This window comes from Pezoporus occidentalis, unplaced genomic scaffold, assembly GCF_034315485.1.
Source record: "Pezoporus occidentalis ecotype Australia unplaced genomic scaffold, CSIRO_AGI_Poc_V1 ctg138, whole genome shotgun sequence".
Classification (NCBI taxonomy): Eukaryota; Metazoa; Chordata; class Aves; order Psittaciformes; family Psittacidae; genus Pezoporus; species Pezoporus occidentalis.
Window position 1 is genome coordinate 785,314 of NW_026913188.1, and position 23,426 is coordinate 808,739.

General features: G+C 42.1%; 1 protein-coding gene across 2 annotated transcripts in view; it reads right to left on the reverse strand.

Moving 5' to 3' along the window:
• Positions 1-3,274: 3,274 nt before the first annotated feature.
• Positions 3,275-23,426, reverse strand: part of MSRB3 (methionine sulfoxide reductase B3) — an 84,314-nt gene continuing 64,162 nt past the window's right edge. For both annotated transcript variants that reach the window (XM_062609430.1, XM_062609429.1), the window contains exons 6-7: positions 11,053-11,150; positions 3,275-6,011 (exon numbers count right to left, since the gene is read on the reverse strand). In XM_062609430.1, the coding sequence (XP_062465414.1) occupies positions 5,847-6,011; positions 11,053-11,150 (263 nt within the window). In that variant the 3' untranslated portion in view covers positions 3,275-5,846. The remainder of the gene's footprint in view (positions 6,012-11,052; positions 11,151-23,426) is intronic.

Consider the following 23,426-nt stretch of genomic DNA (forward strand, 5'->3'; position numbering starts at 1 on the left):
TGACCTATTTTTACGGGGTTTCACAAGTCTACGTTACTTAATTGTCCTGAATTAAATGTGATCTTACAGTACCATGGTGGAAATGCATACCGTTTCAAGGGAACATGACGGGCAAACAGCAAGCAGCAAAATGCAAATTCCTCTTTCCCCTTCCCCTTCCATCTTCTGACAGCTCTCTGGATAAAAAATGACTGCTCTTAGAGCAAGGACCTCAATCTCCTCACCAGCTGCAGCACCACCAAGGCTCTCAGGGATACTGCCACAGTGATTTCACCAGCACCAACTAACTTCACCCCAGTGAAGTTAAGAAATCACCAGGGGTGCTGGTTGTTACAGGCCCAGGCCAAATGTGGTGCTCTGGAGGTGAAAGGATCTCTATACTATTACAGACCTAAGTTTCCCAGTCCCAAGGGTGTGCTTTCGTGGGAAGAAAAACCTGTTTCAGATCACAGCAGATATTTTCTGCACTGCCCAGCAGTTATACCTGAGGATGTTCTCCAGATGTTTGTGTCTGTATGAAACATACAATAATAAAGCTGCAAACTGGAGGAGACAATACCCGGACTGCAAGAAGAAGGGCTTTAGGGCAGCCTGGAAAAACATCAAAATTAACTAGCCCGCACACAAAAATCATCCTGTCCACTTTAAAAGGATGATGAAGACATATTTTCTTTGCTTTTCCAAAGAATTGCTACTTTTCCTAACCAAGTGGCCACTCATCATGTCATGGTTCTTGTACTGCCAGTAGGTGAGAACTTGTATTTTGTGGAACAGATATTCCTTCCACTTAAGCAGACAAGAAATGTGAAGTATGGGGTCTAAGACAAGGTGAAGCTGCAGTTCAGACAGTTTTCAGGCTACAATGTAAGGAAAATAACAATATTCCACTGTCTGGAATGCCAGCTATTGAAAAACAGAAGAGAAGAAAATCCTTGCAGCAACTGAAAATGGAGGAATGGAAAAGATCTGTTGCATTAAGGCAGTAAAATTTCCTGGCTAAAAGAAGTTTAAGGAAATCTGGACTAAAACAAAAAAGAACCCCAAATGAGAATGCGTTGGCTAACACATCTGCAGAGCGAAATGTCTTCAGTGTTTGCAAGCTGTCTAACAAGAAGTGAATAAAACAGGAGTTCAAAACTGGAAGCCTTTTCTCTTTTCTGGAACCACTTCTCTTTTTCTGCTGGCGTATGTCGGCTAAGCAGAAGGTCTGAGGAGGTTGGCTACAGGTCCTAGGAGGTCTCTGGGGAGGGTTTCTGAGTATACTATTCCTGCTTAATTTGGGCTGCTCAGGCTAGTCCTGATCCCCAAAACAGGTGGACATAACTGAGATCTTTTTGCTTCACGCATTGAATATTACACCGGTGGCCTGCATAAGAATTTCAGGATGTCCCATGCCTACACTGCTTGGAGCTTGGCTATTTCAGTGATTTCAGTGATTGCGGACGGTGTGGAAGTATTATCTTGCACTTTGTTAAAAAAAGTGACTGTAGAAATAATATAGTTGCTGACTGCTGTCATTGCTTTTGATCTGAGGCCCTGTGGTGTGTGACTTCTCTTTATAACAAAGCGGGAGCAAGCCAGACTGGAATGCAGCAATTCACATATGCAGGTCTAAACATTTTTGCAGGTTTATTGTGGGACCTGTAGGTGGCCTCATTTTAATAGTCAATAAACCAAGAACTATTAGTTCAGCTTGCCAATGAACTAAGCAATATTTTGTTTTATTCTACTGAATTTGGAAGCTGATGAATTTGCTTCTAGTGCCATTGAACACTCTGCCATTTGTTCTGCAAACAAGTGGGCACAAAGCACACTGACTTTAATTTGGAAAAGTGTGGACATCTGTTTTGTTTTCATCCTTAAATTCCTTCAAGGGTGGGAAGAGAGAGAGCATGATCTTGAAACTCTGAGTGAGGACCAGAAAAGTAGCCTCTAGCATGTATTTCACATCCCCTCCCAAACCACGGGTGACGGAGCAGGGGATGGTGACATTAACCACAGACATTTTGGAACATACTGAAGAATAAGAAAAATGAATATACTTCACATATTCACACATAGAGAAGGTCTAAGCTCACAGCTTATGAAATTCAGTTGGGTAAACGGACTGCAACACAAGTCTAAGTGAATTAGGACTGACATTTCAGTACAATGAGTACCAACACATCCATGGCATCATGTTTATAACAACATGTTCTTCACTGTCACCCCAACAGAAACACTGACTTATCATGTTGTCTTATCTAAAAGCACCATTTTGGGGCTGAGGAAGAAGAGGAAATACAGTGGAGCATAACTAGTGCCATAGAAAGCTCCACCTTTGTCAGTGGTTGAGAGAGCTGAAAGGTCTCATGCCCCATGCTAGTACACTGGGCAAGTCCTATCCTGTGGGTCACTACTGTCACTGCCTTGCGTTGGGCCACTAGAGGCAAGTTGTGTACTTCGGTCTTACATTCCCTTTATCCTGAGAGATGACAGAGCCTTCAGACACCACTCACCTGCAAGTGAAAATAAGAGGCCAAGGCATTGTTTCACAAGAAGCTCCCTCTCCTTTCTCGGAGTGATGTCTTTGCTGCATACATCCAGATGTCAGCCAACCACCATCCACATGGGGAATACATGCTACAGCCACTGTGGAAAGGCCTGTTTTAACCTGTTCGCATACACACAATGGGGTTTTTCTAGTGTATGAGAGCTGACAGAGCTTGTGAAAAGGCTTATTTTTAAGGTGCCTTAAATGTATGAAAGCCATACAGCTACAATGATCAGAGAATCACAGTGGTTCATTAAATGACCGTGTGTTCTCACCCTGCTGCCATGGCTTTTCCCACCCTGTGGCCAGGACATTAACCTGCTGTCTGTGGGGCATTCCAAACCTGCATCCTTGGAGATGAGACCTTGACAGAAACCAGCTTTCCAGCCAAATTCCTCCACTGCAGGCTGAGCCTGGGCACTGATGAGCTCCTACACAACCCACACCCCATTTTTTGGAAGCAGCCAAAACGTCTACTAAACAAAAGTTGAGCCTTTCTCTAAACATTTTTCCCCTCTATTGGGCCTGGGTGCTTGGTTCTCTCAAAAGCAGGTAAGTGTATGAACACCTTGTTCCCTGCAGTGCTGGGCCCTGGCAGAAATCTGCTGGAGATAAAATGCCGAGGATATAATATCCACAGTAAGTTAAGGGAAAGCAAAGTAAAAGCAGCTCTCTCAGAAGTGCAAAAACCTGACATAAACCCAGATAAACCCAGATATAGAAGGAAGAGGAACAGAAATCTTTATAAAGAAATTTATTTTATATTTGTGTACAACAAATATATGAAATTTAATTTGAAAAATGTATATGCGATTTCTTCAAAGTATTGAACCCTCTTAAGGAAAGGTTTTAGTTATTAAAAAGGTACCGAAGGCTAAAATTATACTTGGATAATATACGTGTGTGTATGTATATATATATAAAAAACATGTGCAATTTTATATATATATAGTATATATAAATAACATGTGACTTACATGATATTTTAAGGTCTGCTATTTAAACATCTGAGTAACAACAGAGATATTATAAAATATAGTTTGCTATTACTACAGAGTTTGCATTCAGTTTTTATAAGCATCTAGACAGTGCAAAATTTAAACATGTAGAAATATTCTCCTATTATTCTATACGCTGTGCTCAGCTCAGGTTCCACTGTCATGATCATAACCAGACTGAACCAAATTTGGAGGGTTCAATAATAGCCCTTACTAGCATCTTCTAAGAGCAGTAAAAGGAAATCTGTCTTACCTTGCACTGCGCTGTGGTACAGTTTGCATACAAGAGAGAACAATGCATTTCCTATGTTAACTGGTCTAACTCCCAGAGATCACATACACCTCACCATATTGACTCATTTCATTGCACTCCATATCCTGTAAAAATAAATCTCCTGTAGGACAGCATACATTACTGAATACTGAAGTTTAAGTAATATATTTCTTTAACATAAGGCAGGAATATACTGAAATTTGATAACACTTCAACAGCAATCTGGAATTAAACAATGGTTATGTACCACATTTTTATAGATGCTGCCTTTTTTATGTGTATGTCAGAAAATGTGGTAGAGAAAACCTATTTTTCTTTAAATAACAACAGGGATAAAAGCAGTCCTTTGAGAAGAAATTGCTAAAAACCAATGGGACCAGGAGAAACTCAACCGCCTTGAAACACCAAAGGTCAGTCTGCATAACCTCTCCTGCAGCCGATGAGCAATTCCTTGCATGACATCTGGGGGAATACTCATGTGAGTAGATGCTTGCTACAGCAGAGCCCGAGTGTTTTAGCTCTAAGCATTTATCATCTTTATTTGCATCTATTAAAGTATTGTATGCTTTTTTCACATCTTGCTAAAAAAAAGGCAATTCTGATCATTCTGCACGCTGTTACAGTAGCTATAGTTTAACTGAAGCATGTTTGTACTTTAGGTAATACATTTATTATCACTGACATAAAAAACCCAACCCTGCTTCCACAAAAATCAGCGCTTGCTTTGCTCCTACTAGAAACAAAATTGGATCCAAGTATCTTAGTCATAAAGTTTGCTAATAAAAGTAAATACTATATTCATTAAGTCTCTCAATGCTTAAAGGCAAAGTGGTGTTAGCAAATACTGTATAGTATAACTTAAAGAACAATATTATGCACAGCTCTAGACAAACTCTTATTCAACAGAATGTAAAAGCATCTTATGGGACAGCAAATTTTGCTACATGAAAATTTCTGGAGCTTTGACAGGCTTTTTTCAAATACTTTTCTTACACCAACCCCCTCACTCATGTCCTGCACCACAACTGCACAAATTAAAGGCTGTGGCCCTGTAGGCAGTACGCATCCGGACCAGCTAATCTTTAGAACTGGATGCTTCAGGAGGGTCTCCCTCTTCCTGCCACATTCATTTCTAAACTCCATTTTAGCAGAAACTGTTGTGTTTCTGAATCCTTGTAGCAACCAACAAGATAAAGAGCTGAGTGTCATCCCTCATTTACTTCACTTTTCAAGTTTATCTCTGAACTTGTCCATATAATTACCCCCTGCAGATTTCAGCTTTAATTCAGGTCTGAGTTACAGTTGCTGAACAGGCCTCACAGAAAGACAAAGCCTCATTAGTTACCCACAGAAGTGAGCCTTACTAGTTAAAACCTTTATTTAAATACCAAATAAAGGGGGAAAATAGATGCTCAGACAATGTTTGCATCCTTTCAACCACACCCTTGAAGTTTTGGCAGTGAATAAGCCAAAGGATGGGCTTTACATCTCATCCATCTCTCTCAGTTGGGAAGGAACAGCCATAACTACAAGTTTCTGCAGGGTGCAGCTGATGCTGGGAGATGGCTGAATATACATGACCAAAGGCTGCATGCCTCGCAAGTCAGAACAAAGCAGAGATGTGCTAGGAATTGAGGATTTTCTTATGCCCAGAAGTTTCCCATAGATTGGAGAGAAACACAAGTCCCATTTCCCACAGAAAAAGGAACAGTGTTCAAACCTAGAGTAACACAGCACTAAAAAGAAACTAATAACTAATGATGCCAAAGCCTCTTAATTTAAGGATTCCCCAAAGCAATCTCAAAGAAAAGAAAGGAAAAGAAAACCTGTGGAGTCAGCCAACACATTTTCCAATCCAATTACATAGTAAATGCATCAGCAGGCAAGGCCTCAGTTCTGAAAAGGAGAGGAAGAAGAAGGATGGTGCAAAATGCTTTCATTCATTTAAACATTCTCAGGATATAAGAGAGCAGGCAACTTAGAAAACATTCCTTGTAAGCTGTGTGGGATCTGCGCAGATTTCCGCAGGCCTTGCTCCGTCCTACAGCTCAGCTTTGCCTGTTTGGGCAGGACTGCTGTTACCGCTGCCTTCTCCGGCGTTGTTCTTGTCTGCTGGCTTGAAAGATAACGAAGCAGAGTTTGTGCAGTACCGTTTGCCAGTTGGGCGAGGTCCATCGTCAAAAATATGCCCCAGGTGAGCACCACACTGAAACAAAATACAATAGAGTATCACTGTGTCTCTGTGCAGCTTGATGGCATCACCCTGGTGTTAAGCAACGACTAGCAACAGCTTCCAAGGAAGAACATCGGTGCCTACATTGCCCTTTCAAGTGGGATTTACAGCCTACGTTTATTTACAAGGGTGATCCAGGAGGATGATCTTCTGAGATACCACAGGCGCCTAAGACTTCAAGCCCAAATTTCCTGGGTGTTTCCCATAGTGCCACTGCGCATGTTTGGTTGGGCTGCTGTTTCTGAGAAGCTGCCTGTCTCTGTAATGATCTCCTGGCAGCAGCTCAGTTAAAAGCTGTGAGTTTTAACTCAGAGTTAAAACCACTGTGAGTGGTGAGGGCAGCATCACCCACATTTCACTTACTGCTGTGTAAGAAAGGGGCAGCCTGAGCTCTGGGCTCTCCTCAGCCTGCAGCCATCTGCTATCCCTCTTAGCAAGAAAGCACTAAACCCCTTGGTGATCCTGACAACAACATAAAGCAGTTAAGATACTATTGGAGTATGCCCTTATACTAATGTTTTGGTTTTTTTTTCTTTCCACAGCCTGGCACTCTTCTGAGTATCAAGGCTCTTCTGGTGAAACCCACATCTGCTCCTCATCCCTAAAGGGGATGGACTTCATCCACTACTCAGATATCTCATACTACTTTCTGTAGAACATAGGAGATAGGGACGGGTGACTGAAAAGGCCTGTACTTTCTGAATGAAAAATTTTTAGGTGGGAGTGATTATAAACAGGAATGATGCTGAATTTGCTGTTGTAAGGAATGTGAAACTCCAGATGGTCTGTGGACACTTTTGTTCTGTGTCAATCAGCCTCAGATAACTAGCAGTAGTATTCAGGGTGAACACTACTGCTCCTGTCTGTAAAAAAGGTAACAGTCCCCTGGTTTACAGAAGAGTACAATATTCTGAAGAAGCTGATCCAGTTGATCCTTATTCAAAAATTAGGATTACTATCACTGCACATTATGGCTGACAAGTCATCTGGATAATAAGAACTTCTTGTAATTAGTCACTTAAATTCCACTGGTTCATTTTTACAGCCTGCCATGAGAAATGAAAAAATAAAACCTTGCACTGAAGAAATATTTATCTTGAACAGGAAAGTCATGCTGCTTTACCAAAGAGCCTTGGCCTTTCAAGTCAATAGCTGATCTCAGTGAGAGCTGGAATGATGTAACTGCGATCACAGAGCTGCTTGTGGGCTCACAGTCAGACATCAGAAATTAAAGACTCAAAATTATTCTTAACATTTAGTCAATTCACAGTATCCCAAATATGTAGAGGCAATATTCCAAACTGAATGAGTTAATAATGGCAAATCTCTACCCTGCAGTTAATGTGTTGCTAATGTTCTCCTGCTGTTATGGCCTGTAATTCACCAAAGCAGTAGGAAGGGTGTCTGTAGAAGGAGGTAAAGTCTTGGCTTGGGTTAAACTCTCTCAACAGATGGAAAGGCAGGGGGGGTTTGGCTCTCATGCCAGCTAGGAGGGACAGCTGAAACAGCAACCCTCATGACTCCAGGAGCAGGGCAGGTAAGTCTGTGAAGTCTCAGTGTTCCCACACGTTGTCCCACCTGCACAGACACATCCCAGGGCAGGCTCCCTGCTCCTGGAAAGGTGCTGCTGAAACAGCCACAGCAGTCCAGCAAGGACCCCGAGAACAAACACAGGCACTTCCAGCCCATGGTATCAGCAGGATGAGCTCCCAGAGGCAATGGGGAAAGGCATGGATGACTCTGGGTCATGCAGCAGCTGCATGTTTTTATAAGGAAGGAAGACAAAACATATCAAATATGAAAAAGCCAAAGGGAAGTTGCATGGGAGCTACAGAAGAGAAAGCTCCAAGTCTTGTTCCTAAAATATTGCTGTTTTGCCACCCCTTCCTCCCTACTTATTTCATTTCCCTTTAGATTGAAGGCCTTTACAGGCAGTTTGGGCAGAAAACCTGAGCCGTTTCTCAAAGTGGGGTCTCTCAAAATGAGCTATTTCACCTGATTATAAAGCTTTTCCATACCTTGGGGAAAAGAAAAATCTAAAAAACCTGAAGTGTCCCAGAGAGAGTATTTTTCTAAATGCTCAGCATCCTAATTAAATCATCTCATCTCAAATAAGAATGCTTCAAAACCTCCTGGCTAGAAGTGTTAAACAGATCCATTCCAGACTGTTTAACCAAAGATAAATCACTCCCACTCTCCACTGGACAGAAACAGCAAGAGACACTGCAGAGAGAAGCAGTCTGCAGGAGTAACATACTCACATAAAGACTACAAAGACCATTTATCAAGAAGGGCTTCCTCACAAAACCTGAGAAGCTGTGTGACAGTCCAAGGTAGTCTCATTACACCTTCTTGGTTTGGCAGAATCACCCCAGGACTGGATTACTGCAAAATTTGTTACCTTTTGAGATTACCCCTCACCAAGAATTTATGTGGCGATTCTCTCTGTAGAGGACTCTATAACTTATCCACTCTGAAAAGAAATGCAATTCAATCCTTTGTGTCACAGTATAGGAAAGCTGGCCGTCAGCTGAGAGTACAAAGGATGAATTGATTTTACTGTCCCCCCCACAAATAACAGGTGCCAACCACTTTTCTAGGATGTATACATGTCTGCAAAACCTCCAAAACCAATCATCTGTTGTGGTCTTGCACATAAATATACTGGGCAGAATGCACTGGGATGGTGAAACAGATAGATTAAAGCACTTGAAGTATGTGTTTGGGAGCAGGAAAGGGGGGCTCACTGCTAACTGTCAGTATGCTTGGATCTCCCAAACCTCCTGGTTCTAATATGCTGCTGGGAGGCAGCTTGCAGTCAGCTGCTGTAGCCGAGTTTGAGCTATCAATATGCAAACGGTATCTCTGTGACTACAGAATGTTACTGATTTGTACAGGTACACTTAATAGCTAGGGAGACCTCAGGGGAAGGGACTCTCATGCAGTAAAGGGGGCAAAAAAGAGATGCAACTAGTTTTGTAGTGTTCCTCAAATGCATTTGTAATTGACTTCTACCTATTACTGATCACTGACCTTTTAAATACACCCAGGGTAATGTGTTTCCAAAAAAAACCTGTGAAAGTTAATTCTAGGATAATCCCATGGATGCCTTTGATGACTATTACAGCAACTTTCCCCCAGTGTTTGCTTTCTATAACGGGGAACATTAAAAGAGAGGGGTTTTATTCTCTCAGACAGGTGGAAGGACTTTTAAAGAGCAATCAACTACTTCTTCATCTGCAAAAGATTAATAAGGTTTTGGGTGTGGGAGAGGGTATTTCCCTCTAGCTCTACCAAGGCCTGTCATATCAATCCCACTGCTTTCCAGGCTGCAGTAAAACTGCACTTTTTTTGCAGCTGCATGTGTGATTCTTATTCCTAGGACTTCAAGGAGGGAGGAAACAGTTTTGTTATAATAGATACACAATGCAGTGGTATTAACTGTGCTGAGTGGCGGCTGCATTGATCCTCACCACTCCTCAAGCTATTTTCCTGTGTGACCGAATCATCTGTGGGGATATTGCCCCAGGAAGTTGGAGTAGCTGCTAGGAAGTTGCCATCGGATTGTATAGCAGCCTTGGTCATAGTTTTCTCTTACTGCTTTAAAATTCAGCTTTTGATTTTGCTTTAATTTTATGGTGTCTGTGTGTGACTGCTTGCTAATACTGCAGGTCTCAGGTCTGCTAACGCTATTTGGTTTGGTAACAGGTAAATGACGTTCCCAGATTCCTTGGCTTCACTACAGGCTGCCTTCAGCTTCTCTCAGGTTGAAACCAGGGGCTCTGGCCATCTTTTGAGTGGTGCTAGCAGATACAGGCTCAGCAGGCTGTCAGTACACTGATCTTACCACTACCCAGGCCTACTAAGCAGAGCTGAAGAGAGCGGGTTGTATATTTGGTTATGCCAGTAATCAGTGGTGAAGCACAAGGTTCCCAGTCTCCAGTCCCACAGCTACCTCACTAAGGAATTTAGGGAAATGGGTGCTCCCAAAAGTGTTAAGTGGATCTTCTAAAGCATATCATCAATGTAAAACCTACAGAATTATGTAGTACACATGACATACTTGCAGACATGCTGATTTGGCCATTAACATGTTAGGCCAAACCCTCCACCCAGACTGAAGTTAATGAATTCTCCATAAAGACAATCTTGCCTCTTTCTGAGGAGCTTCTTAACTGTCTCTGAGCAATTATACATGAGGACTGATTGACTAGGAAGAATATGTACTAGCAGGGATAACAGTTATCCTTCCATCAATACTGTCTGGAAAGAGAAGAGCAAATTATCACTGACCAAATGAAGCTGCTGCTTCTCTCAGGAGGAGTTTAAGTATGTATGGAGCTAAAGGACTGCAAGCTGCTGGGTACATCTGCCGAACACCAACGCAGCAGCTTCTTGCTTTGCTAGGTAATGATTATGCCATTCCCTTCACAGAGAGGAGAGCAGCACAAAGGATGAGAGAAAGTAGAACAAGACAGATAACGAAAAATTGGGCACGTTTTGAATGACTTGACTTCATTATTACGGTAGATGGGATTGTCTGAGGCAGCCATTAGGACTATGCTGGAAATGAGTGTTGGGAATGAGTTAGCACAGCTGCACAGTAATGCACAGTGATGGAATCAGCACACAGACAGTCGCTCCACTGCTTTCAACTTCCCTCACAACTGCTCACGTGTGGGAGTCAGTCAACCAGACTCAGGCTCAGGCTCAGGAGCTCCTTTGAAGGCACCCTCTTCAGGAAGACAATTTCTGTAGACTCAGCACTGAGTCTTACCATTTACATCTGCTCCATCAAATCTCACATGAGATAACAATGTGCATTCCAAAGATCCCTTTTTTGCCTTCAGCTCATTCCACCCAGCTGTTATGCCTACGACCCATTGTGCTCTCTCACAATGATTAATATTTAATGGAACTGAAAGGTTTGCAAATCTTGGGAAAAAATAGAGCACGCCGTAATGATTTTTGCAGCCTTTGCCATCGGAATGGTCTCTGTGTGCTGTAAACTAACCTGACTGCAGGATATTTCAATCCGATGCATCCCATAGGAGAAATCATCGTTGAAAGTAATTGCATCAGGACTGATCACATCATAGAAGGAAGGCCAACCTGGAAAAGAAGAAAGAGCTACATAAAAGAGGGTGCCTCCGTGGCAGATGACATTGTAAAATGCAAGACAGAATCACACTCTGAAAGAAGCTTATCTCACTCCAGAGCCTGAAAAAAAAAAAACAGAAATGGAGATTCTGCATCCTAAATTACTTTTGGAAAATCCTGCTCCCTGACTAATACAAAGTTGTTTACAGGCAAGCACTAAGCTGCCTGCAAATTTGCTGCCCATCTTCCACCTCAACAGATTAATTCACTCTACCACAAGCAGCAGTAACAGTTTAGCTGAGGCTCAGGTAAGTCAGATTCAGGCTCACCATCAATTTAAAAACCCACAAATTCCACCCTGAAGACAAACAGCAAGGCTTTATGAACATGAGTGCTTTTGCTTTTGAAGTGTAAAGGTACTTCAAAAAAGAGTTGGCAAATTGCAATTTAGAGCCCCCAAACCTGCCTTAACCTTTGCCTTCATGAAGACATGATCCCAGCCAGAAGGATGTGCTTAGACACTGACCACACATTAGAGTGAGATCAGTACTACTGTGTCTAATTTCACAACTGTAATGAATGTTTCAGATCAGCCATTGACAGGAGGAGTCATAACTGTGCCTACAGTAGACACTAGTAGATGCTTTGCATGTGGTCTGCATCCAGGATGAAATGATTGCACTCATTAACATGTACGTTCAGCACAGCTGCTAGATGAGCACTGAGCAGCATGACCTGACACCAGATGATAATGAGGTGTATACCTGACCTACTAATAACGGCCACTTCTCATCTAGATAATGACCTTCTACTCTTTGGCTATTCCATGCCAAGTCTCCCCTCTCCACAACGGGCGTAAAAAACAACACAGCTCTATTCAGTGTCCCAGCAGATATCCACTACACAGCTGTAACTTTTCGGCCACCCGTCAAAAACCTGTCAGCATATGCTCCATTTCCTGAAGCTGGGTTCCCACATAAGAACCTGATAGGCTTTAAGGTTATGTCAACATCTACCACTGCCCACCTGAAATCCCAGCAGCTATCTGTCCTTCTCATTCAGTCTCTTGCCAAATATAACACTCACAGGCAGCTCTTGCTCTCTGTGTATGTGCCATGTATACAGAACTTCCTTTTTTCTTCTTCTAATATCTGTTAAGCATTTGCTACTGATAATTTCGTAACATGACTTGCAATAAGCTATTAAGAAACACAGTAGCAGCTGGGAAAGCTGTGGGTAAAGAAAGTGTGTAAACTGGAAAAATGTCCTTATGTCTTCAGTTGTATCTTACACCATTAAATATGGAAAAAACACGTACAAGGATGCAAGTATAACAGGCATAAGTTTTTAAGAAAGAAATGGTCAGAATATTTCTCTTCCTGTTGAGAACACCCATATAGTAGCATTCTTACGCCTGCAACCTAAAGGCATTACAAGCCCCAAGTCCTATGCTCCCAAGGTGCCTATTACCACCACAAGTGTTCCCGTTAAGGAACATACTGCAGAAGTAAGTAGAATCTTTCTTTTTCTCCAAAATGTATTGCAAATGGAAGAGTTACAGACAGCAGACAGATGAGGAGCAAGAACTCTGAACAGCAAAAATATCCCACAAGACAGGAACTCAACAGTACAGTAATGACAGCCGCAGAAAAACAACTTCTTCCTCTCATGCAAAATAACCCTGCCAAACAAATACCTTCACAAACAGAAAAGGAATAAACACATGATAAGTTTTGTAAAAGGGCTTATCCTGTTGACAGAAAAATTGATGTCTCCTAATTGGTGGCTCCTTTCTAACACCTCTCGTCACCTTCTTAGCTGAGCCTCCATCTAACAAAAATCAAGGCCTTTCCTGCAGATGACCAGTATATTTTTCATGAAGCCTTTTTACTTTCTTTTAATTTAATAATTTTGCAAAACAGACATATCAGTTTGCCCAGTGTGATGGCAGAGAAGTTCCAAAGAAGCAGCTATCTGATCATGTGAAAGCCTTCAGAGGAGGAACACTTCAATGATGAAGAAATTCTCCAAGAGCGACCCTGCCTCCTCCATAACAGCAATAACTGGGAAGCTTCAAAGGCTGCTATACAGAGACTGAAGCAATCTGTGTCTTGCTAAGAAAATTATCTTCTGAGAAGGGTTTGGAGGAGACGTGTTTATGTCAGCTTTGACATTAAAGAAAGACCATCCATCCCCTTTTCTCCAGACTTTTCCTTTTGGTCTTCCCATTCACCACAGAAAAATTATTTGCTTTGGATGCATTCCATGCCCTTTTAAAAAATGAAGTCATCTGAAACCTATATAAACAGCTCCTATTAAAGTTGCCTTTGTACCCAACTGGAGTGACTTCAGTTTAGGCTGTCAGTTCATGCTCCATGTGACACTTGTTCCAAAGGCTCCATGACTGCCACATATGGTCCCCAAGACAGGGACTAGGAAACAGAGTGTACCTCCACAGTTGTGGACTTTCAACTCTCAGTTAAGCCATCTCTTTGTGGGTGACACAGCAGGCCAGTCATGAGCATTACTGTGACGAGCCAGTAACTCCATGAAGGTTGACTGGAAACTGAGCAAACCCTGCAACTGAAAAGGTCTCGAAGGGCACAGTGAGGCATGCTGTCACTCTGCTGACCTTGAGAGGAAGACAAGTGAACTGCTCATTGAGTTGATGAGCCAAACTCACCAGGAAAATCAATTCCCCTCTGCTGTCTCATTTCCTCTCTCCTGAGCTTAAGTGGAAAACCCATTTGATATTTTGCTAAGCCTTCTCTGGCCATTTTCTCTACTTCAAAAGCTGGCAGGAAGGAGCAGTAGAAGCGGTGCTGCCTGCACCTCAGGCAACTCCCGATGATGTAGAAAGCCAACCAGACCCCCATGGACTACTCAGAGGAAATTTCTGGGTAAGTGCTGAAAGACCCAGCAGTGGCCTCCACTTTGCAAGCCCCAGGCTACATCTCCTGCTGTCTCACCGGCTGCTGCTCCTCCACTCCTGCTCTCTGCAGTGCCTGCCTCCTTCCTGCCGTAAGGCTGCAAAATGGCCAACTTGCTCTACATTTTAGACTGGTGTCAGCTGAGCATTAAAGCTTCAGCCTGCCTTTGAAGGCTACCTGGCAACTTAGAAAGGGCACGCTTCTAAAGGAATGAGGGGGGAAAGAAGACCCTTTGGTTCTCTTCTGCTTCTGTTGAGCTGAGAGAGAGAAACTAACCCTTAGCACTGTGAGACTGAGCACTGGAGGAGACCCTTCACAAGCCTTGGTGCCCAGGCTCAACCCTCTCCAGGGGTGGCCTTCTGTCAGGTCTAGCTCACCACATCTGATGGGCAGGAGCAGCAAACACACTTGTCTTTTGAAGGATCGTAAGACACAACAGTGAGGAAGAAATAGCTGCTGGAGGAAAGGGGCAAAGGGTAATTACAGGAGACAAGACGGGGTTGGGGGGAGTCTCCCAGCTGAGTGAATAACTTCAAATGACATTTGCACTTTGCGTGTGTGTGAACAGCATCTAAGATTTGTGAATACATATAGCCTTGAATGTGAAGTTTCATTTGAAGAGAAGTATGACACAGTAACAGTCAGCAATTTTTAGCATGTTACAGACATGCAAGATGGACTCCTTATTTTCACAATCACTTTGCATCACACTGACAATATAAAAGGGCTTTAAAATAAGTCTGTTGTGTTTGAGCTCACTCTAATGACCCTTTAAATGGGAGGCAGGATGTTATGTCCTAAGGGCCAGTTTCTGGTACATTAATAAGCCAGCCACAGAGATGAATAGTTTTTCAGATATATAGCAAGTATCTTTTCTTGAATCTATAACACACTAAAGCAATGAAGCTTTCTTCTGTCAAGTACTTAAGTGAAAAGCATGTGTAAACTGAACATTACTGACAGATCTTTTCCACTCCATCCTGCATGAGTAATAGGAAGGATCTTATGTTGCTGGGTGTCACACACACTGAGTTGTGTCCCAGTCTTTCACATTCTGGGATATCCCCCAAATTTGTAAAAGCTGCGCAGCATTTCTACAATTCACCCCACACTCCTCTCATCAAAACCTAACCTTCTGGTTTCCATATTGGTCCTTATTGTGGCAAAGAAGAAACAGCAGTTCATGCCTCTTCTTGCTTTCTTCAAAGTAGAGATGGCCCGGTACTGCCCTGGGCAGCAACAGTGAAGAACAGGGAGGAAGAGAAATGTTGGCTTTGGTAACCTGTGCTGGATGCTGCTTTTGCAGTCCTGGGTGCAGGGTTCCATATCATTCAAGAGAGGCATCTTCTTTCTCACTTTCAGGCCTCCTATTCTAGGGACCCAAGTGAGTCTGTGTGCCTGATGAGCCACCTAAGGTGAGCATCTGCACAGGCAGCTTGCAAAAGGTGAGTATCACAATAACGCAGGCAGACACCTGACACACTGAACAGTTTGTCTCCTTCTCAAACTGAGATGCCAAAGTAGTTGTAATGACTGAGTATGGCAGCAACAGCAAATGGTGTGCCTGCAGTCCAGCCCCCTTTGGCCATCCCTAGCAGAGATATGACACCCCAGCAGCAGCAGATTGTTTCTTTCACGCTAACCCAGGGAGTTCGAAAGCACCTGAACTTGTGAGCTGCTGCAGGACTCTTTTTAGGACAATGAAAAACAACAAAAAAAGACATTTTGTTGCCATAAATGTCTGGAAAGCAATCCAGCTTTCTGGATTGGACTGACTGATCCATTTTAGAAGCATCTTAAACCTCATTCCAGTTTTGTAGTTTTGCACATATTTTGTTGTAGCTAGGTCTCCAACTTCCTAATAAATGGATGCAAGCACTTAGACCTCTAACCATTAAAATATGAGCCTATAATTATTTGCAGAAGCAAAATGTCAGGCTGCTTTCGAAAATCAGCCCTGCTAGGCTATTTTTTCCCCACTCCTAAACTAATATTCCTTTTGACATTGTTTTTGAACACCACAAGTGCAATCCCAAAGCATGTAATGCTCTGACATTACTCCTATTTCATACACCTGCCGACTGGAGACCTCCACAGTTTTTCAATAACTGTGTTGTCTGCAGTTAAGGTTTTCCTATTCTAGATCTCAAAGAGATTAAGTTCAACCTGCATTTTATCATTCTTCTCTATAATTATTTCAAGCATTTACTTCAGTGAGTTATTTACATATGGGGAAGTAGGGGGGAGATGGAAGATGTTAGAACTACCAAATGGCACCAGATGGAAAAGAGGACCTTGACCTAAAAAATACCTTGCTTCTCTGATGTGCTGTATTTTTAGAATTCCGATTCCCTTTTAACCTAATGTGGATAAATGAAAACCTAAAGGCTTTTTAAGGTAGGATCTCATCATTTATCTTCACTGAGAAGCTATGTCTGTGTGAAAACATAAAGCGTATAGGATTAAAAAAAGGTAATAAAACTTCTGCTTTGAAACTGCTGTAAAACTGAAAGGCTTTCACTTTTTTCTTTCTCACAGGTTTATTGAAACAGAATCTGAAAGACACAGCTGTAACTTCTCACATACAAGTTCAATGTAGAACTACAAAGTGACATATTGCTATTATATAGAACGCCTGTGCAGATATAGGGCTTTTTCTGGATAACACCCTGGTTTATTTTTCATAATATCCCCATGACGATGAATGCACAATAAATATTCTTGCCTACAAATATTTTACTATTAGGTAACACTATTTTCAGTGGAGGTTCATCTCATTTACCCAAATATAGCTAGAAACAGAATCACGCATAGAAACATTCTTGTTCACCAGCAAACAACTTCACATTAGATATGTATTGCACTGCAAAGAAAACAGTAAGTCCTTTCCAGCACTGTCCATATGTAAGAAGGATAACATGGTATGGTTTTTCAGCAGAACACGCAGAGCGTTGGAGTGGTAGGTAGGTTGTGATAGGAGACAAAGACAACATAGAGCATAATTTTGGAAAGAAAAAGAAAACTAAAGAGAGGGCTTATCTCTAACATGCTACCTGTCTCTAACAGCAAGGCTGGGTTACTGCAGCAGGCAGTTCTGACAGAACAATGTGGAAAGGGAGTTTTACCAAAAAAACTTCAGCTTCTAACAGAAGCTTTTATGAGAATTGTCATCGTTTTTTTTTTCTTTAGGTTTCTCACTTGGGAAATAAAGAAGTGAAAGCCATAAATAAAGGTGGGATTTGTTTGTTTCCACTACAGCACTCTAAACATCAAAACAACTACTATGAAACACCATATGCAATCCAGACTTCTTTGTTTAAAATTCTTGTTAAGGGAGATCTGAAACTTCTACTCTACAATTTCATTTGATACCTGAATTTTTCAGAACATGAGTGCCCCGATGGCTCTTGAGCAATGAAAGCACGGGGCCTGCTCTCTTTAGCAATTAATAACTCTATTACAATACCACTATTGCCCTAGCTGCTTTCTTAGTCCTTTAACTCCATTCTAAAATACTACTAAATACAGGCTGGCTGTTAAGAGCCTTTCTCTATAACACTCCTGAAATCTCCATCATCTGAGCTGATGCTAAAATCAACAGGTAGGCAGGAGGTGGGATCTTCCTCAAGTCTTCTTACAAAGATTGAGTTACTAATGGTTTCTTTCTTGGTTCAGGTTCAACAGAACTACTGAATCTAACTCACTTCCTCCCAAAGGATGGGTTTCTCCCCTCATCTGAACAGTGTCTCTTGTTACAGACATCATGGCTAATGTTTTTAAAAGTATATCTTACACATAAGTCAGCTGTAGCTCTTCAGCATCAAAGGAACCAAACAGAACCGTATGAAGCAGCATAACCTTACGCTATAATTTTAAAATGCCATCAAGAAATGTCTCAAACAGTTTTTTCAAATTTATTGTTGACCCAGTAACCTCAGTCCAAAGCATTCAACTTAGAATAAATGTGGGGTTTCTTTTCCTTCCAAAAGCAGTATTGGTAATAAAATGTATATATTCTAAAATATCTTGCAAATGACACAGCTCTGAGTTATCTGTGCAATTCACTAAAATAACTGAAGCTTTCATAGAGGATGAGTAAATCAGAATAGCAGTAGGTCTGGCAGGCCTTACGATGGAAGTGATTCAAAAAATCGGAATCCTAATGCAGTGTGTTCACAGAGAAAGTGAAAAAACAAACTAACATAAAAACCCAAACAACAGCAAACACAACCTTGTCATAACCAGCATCTGGCGCTGAAAGGAGCAGCAGTCACAGATGAAGTGCACATTTGCAAAATTTGTCATGGGGTGTTTCAGTAATGAACATCCACAACTTGTTTTTGGAGATATTTTCCTGTAGTATTGTTCTGCATGTCTGGGAAATAAAGTTTGTAAAGAACAGCCAGAACTCAGTTTCACACTAAACTGAAACTACAGAGGTGGACATCCTGTATTGTCTTCCTTTTGCAGTTATATTCCTTCTACTGAGCCTTCTAGAGTGCCTCCAGCACTGAGTGCTCTGGCAGACAAGCTGCCTCCTCATTACAGCTGGACAAACAGGGTCTCATTACAGTTGTAAAGTTCTGATACAAGGGAAAGAGTTATTACACTGATTAAAACAAAAAAAAAGACAAAGGCTCTCTTTCTTCTGTTTACTTTAGATACTGAAGGAGATGTCTTGGTGACGGAACTTGGTCACAAATAACTAAAAAGTGACATCATTTTCTTGGCCATCAAGGAAAGCTTTTGTCAGGATTTGGGCCAAGACCGGGGCAGTTAGCAGATGGCAATGCCTGCTAAAGGCTGACAGAATAGAATGCTGAACAGCAGGGTGAAGACAGACCCACAAACCACCAGTTCTGCTGTAAGGGCCATTCAGTCACAGAACAAGATTCTGCTGGACAGTGGGGTATGGCTCCTTCTGATGTCACCATGGAGCGCTGGAGAGCAAAACCCTCCTCTTTGTCTAATGTTACAGTTTAGCCACCATGCTAGTCCTTAAAATAAATATATTTCCAGAGCAGGATTTTCATCCCAGTGCAGGATCATCTCATCATGAGCTACAGGCACATCAAGTCCTGCAAGGAACCTTGCCATGAAGCCTTCCTGCACTTGGGAAGTGCAGAAGCTATTCATAGCAGCATCATGCAAAGACTTCTGACATACTGCCACCCTGGATCTGGTACCCAGGGTAACTTTACAGTTTCCTCTGCCTAAGACTTTATCTCTACAACATACAGGTGAACACCGTGCAGGAAAGGATGCAACAGCCATAGGCACTGCAGAAAATCCTAAAAGAAGAAAAAAAGAATGATTTTGGGGGTTAGATTGTTTGGACTTAAATGTTGGTTTTGGGGGAAGTTTAAATCTTCTTAACAACCTCTTATGCAAACAAAAGGAGGTAGGTAATAACGCTGACTAGAAAATAAAGACTTTTCTTCACAGAAAGGCCTGACAAAACCAATATATATGTGAATACACACTCCCACATACTCCTTTTCCTTTAAGTTTTCTGTGGAAAACTTCAGCTGCACTTTGAAAACTTCTGAAAATTGAAACTACAGAAATAGCAAAGTTTGTAATTCAGATTATAATGTTCACCACCTGTTTTGCTTTCTGTTACGGTTCCTAAAGCAAAGCATGCCCTTTCTGCTAAACCCCGCATTTTCTGGCAAGGAAGATGTCAAAGGAAAACTTTTTACAGCCCTACTGTGTAACTGGCAAACTACTTAAAAACAGTCTCATGAAGAGCTCTTCTCCTTTGCTGCTCTGCTGGGGGAAGTCCAGCTTCCCTCTGGAATCTCCCAAAGACTGATTAAGCAAGCACTAACATGGCTGCTGTGCACATCAGCTTAGCACAGGTGTCTTATCTGCTCTGATACCTGTGCTATTCCTTATGTTACCAAACATACTGTATACAAAGTGTGCCATACACAAACTGCTCAAGACATGGAAGCAATTTTCAACCTAAGCTAAGAGCATTTGTAATTAGGCACAGTACGAATGGTTACAGTGGAACTCAATTATACCCACTACCTGTTTTTGCAGACAAATATTGGTTTATAAACATCCTACTCACTTCAGGGTTGTGCTTTCTTTTACACTGTTCTAGGTAGAGAAATATGTAAAAAGGAGTAGTTGGCTTGGAAAGAAAACTGATGCAATATGGAAGAGGAGAAGTAAGAGAAGATTTAGAAAGAATTGGCAAAAGGGCCAGTGTACAGGAGGAAACTGGAGAGGCAAGACTCTAGGAGCGGGCACGCAGTTCTCTAATAGATGCATTCATGTATCTATCTCATGGGTAACTACACATACTAGTGGGGATTTGTCTTCATTGGGCACTGCCTCCCACAGCACTAGGCTGGCTGTAGCTGCAACTCATGTTGCCAGTTATGGACACTCTTTGGATACTCTCTTCTGCAACCCTGAACGCTCCTTCCTATTTGTGTTTCCCTGGGCTTTGTCCCCTGGGCCATTCCATGTCCCACTGCCAGGTCTGGCAGAGGTCTCCACTCCACCGCCAGGCACACGGCTGCTCGCACCCTCCAAAAGCCAGTATCTCCCAGGTGAACACCGCGGAGGAAGGAGGCAGAGGAACAAGAGAAAAGAAGTGCCTGCAGGCCATGGTGTTTGAGGGAGAAGAGGACATGTCATGTCTCCATCATCCCCCTTTTACTGCTGCCTGCAGAAGAGATGTTCGGGAGAGGCACTGGACGCAGAGAGGGAGCATCACAGCCCAGCCCTGCCTGCAGGCAGCCCTCAGCCTTGTCCTTGTCTCCACCTGCTGATTTCATAAGCAAATATACTCGTGGGAAGTAACCTTACAAATAAACGCATGCACCCATGATTGCAAAGCTGTGTTGTCAGGGCACCTACCCAGGAGCTCAAACGGTCAAATATGGTGATGGGGGAGAGGAAAAAAGCCACTAGAACCAGACTGGGTGACCAGAATTTTTGGCTTTTTTACCCAAACATTTGGGAAACAAGCACACTGCCATTCTGTCGTGTGTTCCCTCCTGTTCAAAGGCATTCAGAGGCACCACAGAGCTCCGATGACCAAGGGCAGGTAAGTGATGACATTTTGCATGCAGGTGGAACCAAGGACAGGTGAAGCTCTTGTGCAGGCAGGTGAGCTAACACTACAACCACTCCGTACATAATCTGGAGCTCACACATCAAAAAGCATCACCTTCGGTTCACTGAACCCTTCAAAGAAGCACACACCAGGGCTCCAGCCTAACCTGGCTCTCACCCTCCTCAGAAAGGACTAAAAAAAGGCAGGGGGAAGATACACAAAGGCATTTCTCATCAACTGCTAAATGGACCGATATACTCATCACCTTGGCATCTCAGCTTTATAGCCATGAGTGATGGAAACCTGATGGGACAGGCTTGCAGGCTGCACTCTGACCCACCGGGATGCATTTTTGTAACTGAGCAAAAATATTCTGAAGTGGATACCTGGAAAGGGCATGAGCAGCAAGGGGAAACAGTATCACAGGAAGAGTTTAAAAAAGAAAGAAAAAAATCTGACTAAAATTTTAAGAGGCAAAGTGCTGGCACAGACCCTTTTTCCTGAAAAGCAGGAGTCGGGCTCTGAGCTGGCTCCCCAGATGCTATTTGGAGACCTCAAAAGAAGAGTCATTTAGAAAGCAACTTCTTCAATGAGTCCAGCTAAAACTACAAAGACATAAAGTTCCAGTCAGACACGGGGAATTCTTGGGGGAATACAAGGATTTTATGAGTCAGAAGATAAAAATCCCTCTGAATATCTAACTAAACTGAATGAAGCAGTCACCAGGAAAGAAGTGTGATGAATCTGCATGTCAGGAAGGACAAATTTAAGCAAACAGGAAACTGAACAACCTGAAGCTGTTTTTCATTTTTATTCCCTGTGCCCTGCTTTTTTTCTTTAAAGGCACAAACTGAGCTGACGGCTGCAGAAGCTGCCATGTGGGTCTGAGGGGACCATTTAATTTTTGATGTCTCAATTTAAAATAAAGTGATTTCCTGTCTTCCTTTTGCAAAGTTGGGAAGTTTATTTATGATTCACTATTTGCTACTCACTGTTGTAGACGCTACAGCTGAGTGCAACCATGCCACTAACCATTGCAGAGGAATACAGGGAAAGTCACTGATTCAAAGTTTATAACCTAAAATTTAGCTGGTAGCTAGAAGGATCAATCCTAAATGATAGCTAGACCTGGTCCAGCTTCACACTGAGGTGCACGCTTAGCTTTAGACACAGGAAAGTTGTCAGAGAGGTTTCGAGGGAGATCCTCAAGCCCACGAGGGCCTTGACTTTAGGTACAGAGAATTTCAAGACCACCTGTGTGAAGCAGTATCATACAGAATGTTACCTCCTCTCTGTTACGGAGCCATGCATTGTCTAGACTCAAACCAGAAAGGTTTTGCGTATGTCCACGGTATTGCATCCTGGATGCCTTTTGTACGGAGTGAGGAGCTTTTTCAGTTTATAACTTTTTTTATTAAAAATGCTCTCATTTAGGTAATAAATTTTAGCAGTTTGCCTAAAACTGCAAAGATTGCTACTATTCTCACAACGTTACCTCTTTACTAAAAATCCGTTTGCATTAAAGCCTTTCTGTTACTTCGTGGTTACGTCAGCTTGAACGAAGTAAACCTATAGGGAAGCCAAATTTTTTTTTGTTTTAATGAGTTTTGTGATTTCAAACACCTTCATTCCAGAATGGAAAAACAGAAAAAGGAAAATTCTCTTTAGACAAGCTTCCCCAAACTAGTCTTCAGTTAAGTGTTTGCATATATGAGAACAAAAATACTTTATTCTAATTTTGATTTTTCCCCTTAATTTTGTATTTCTTTCTAAGCATTTCAGACAAAAAGTTGCACTAAAATAATTTTGAGATGAAAAATGAAACCTTCATCCCCAGAAGGCAAGCAACTGGTCTCTCAGCTTCCACGGTCTGACTGCTGTGGTAGACACAGGCCGAACTGATTGCAAATTACTTTTATATAAATTTAGGATACTGCTTAGTTTCCTATCTGAACTGCCTGTCTGGATCCTCCTATTTAGGGTTGATTCTGGACTCCACTTAAAATACTAATTGTTTATATTAAACAGACAAGAGAATGTGTGATGTATTTTAACTGTCAAAAGTGTTGTGAACAGCAGCAGCTGGAAGAGGAATGTTTAATTCAGTCCATTACCCCCAAGCCTTTTAGAATCCTGTATCAGCAACTAAATCTTATTCTTGAGGGCAAGAAAAACAGGGTATGTAAAGTTTCTTCTACAGGAAAAAAAAAGAAGGGTATTCAAAAGCCATAGCATTGTCATTATTAGGTCAAAATAGAGCATCACTAAATCTACAACAGCGTT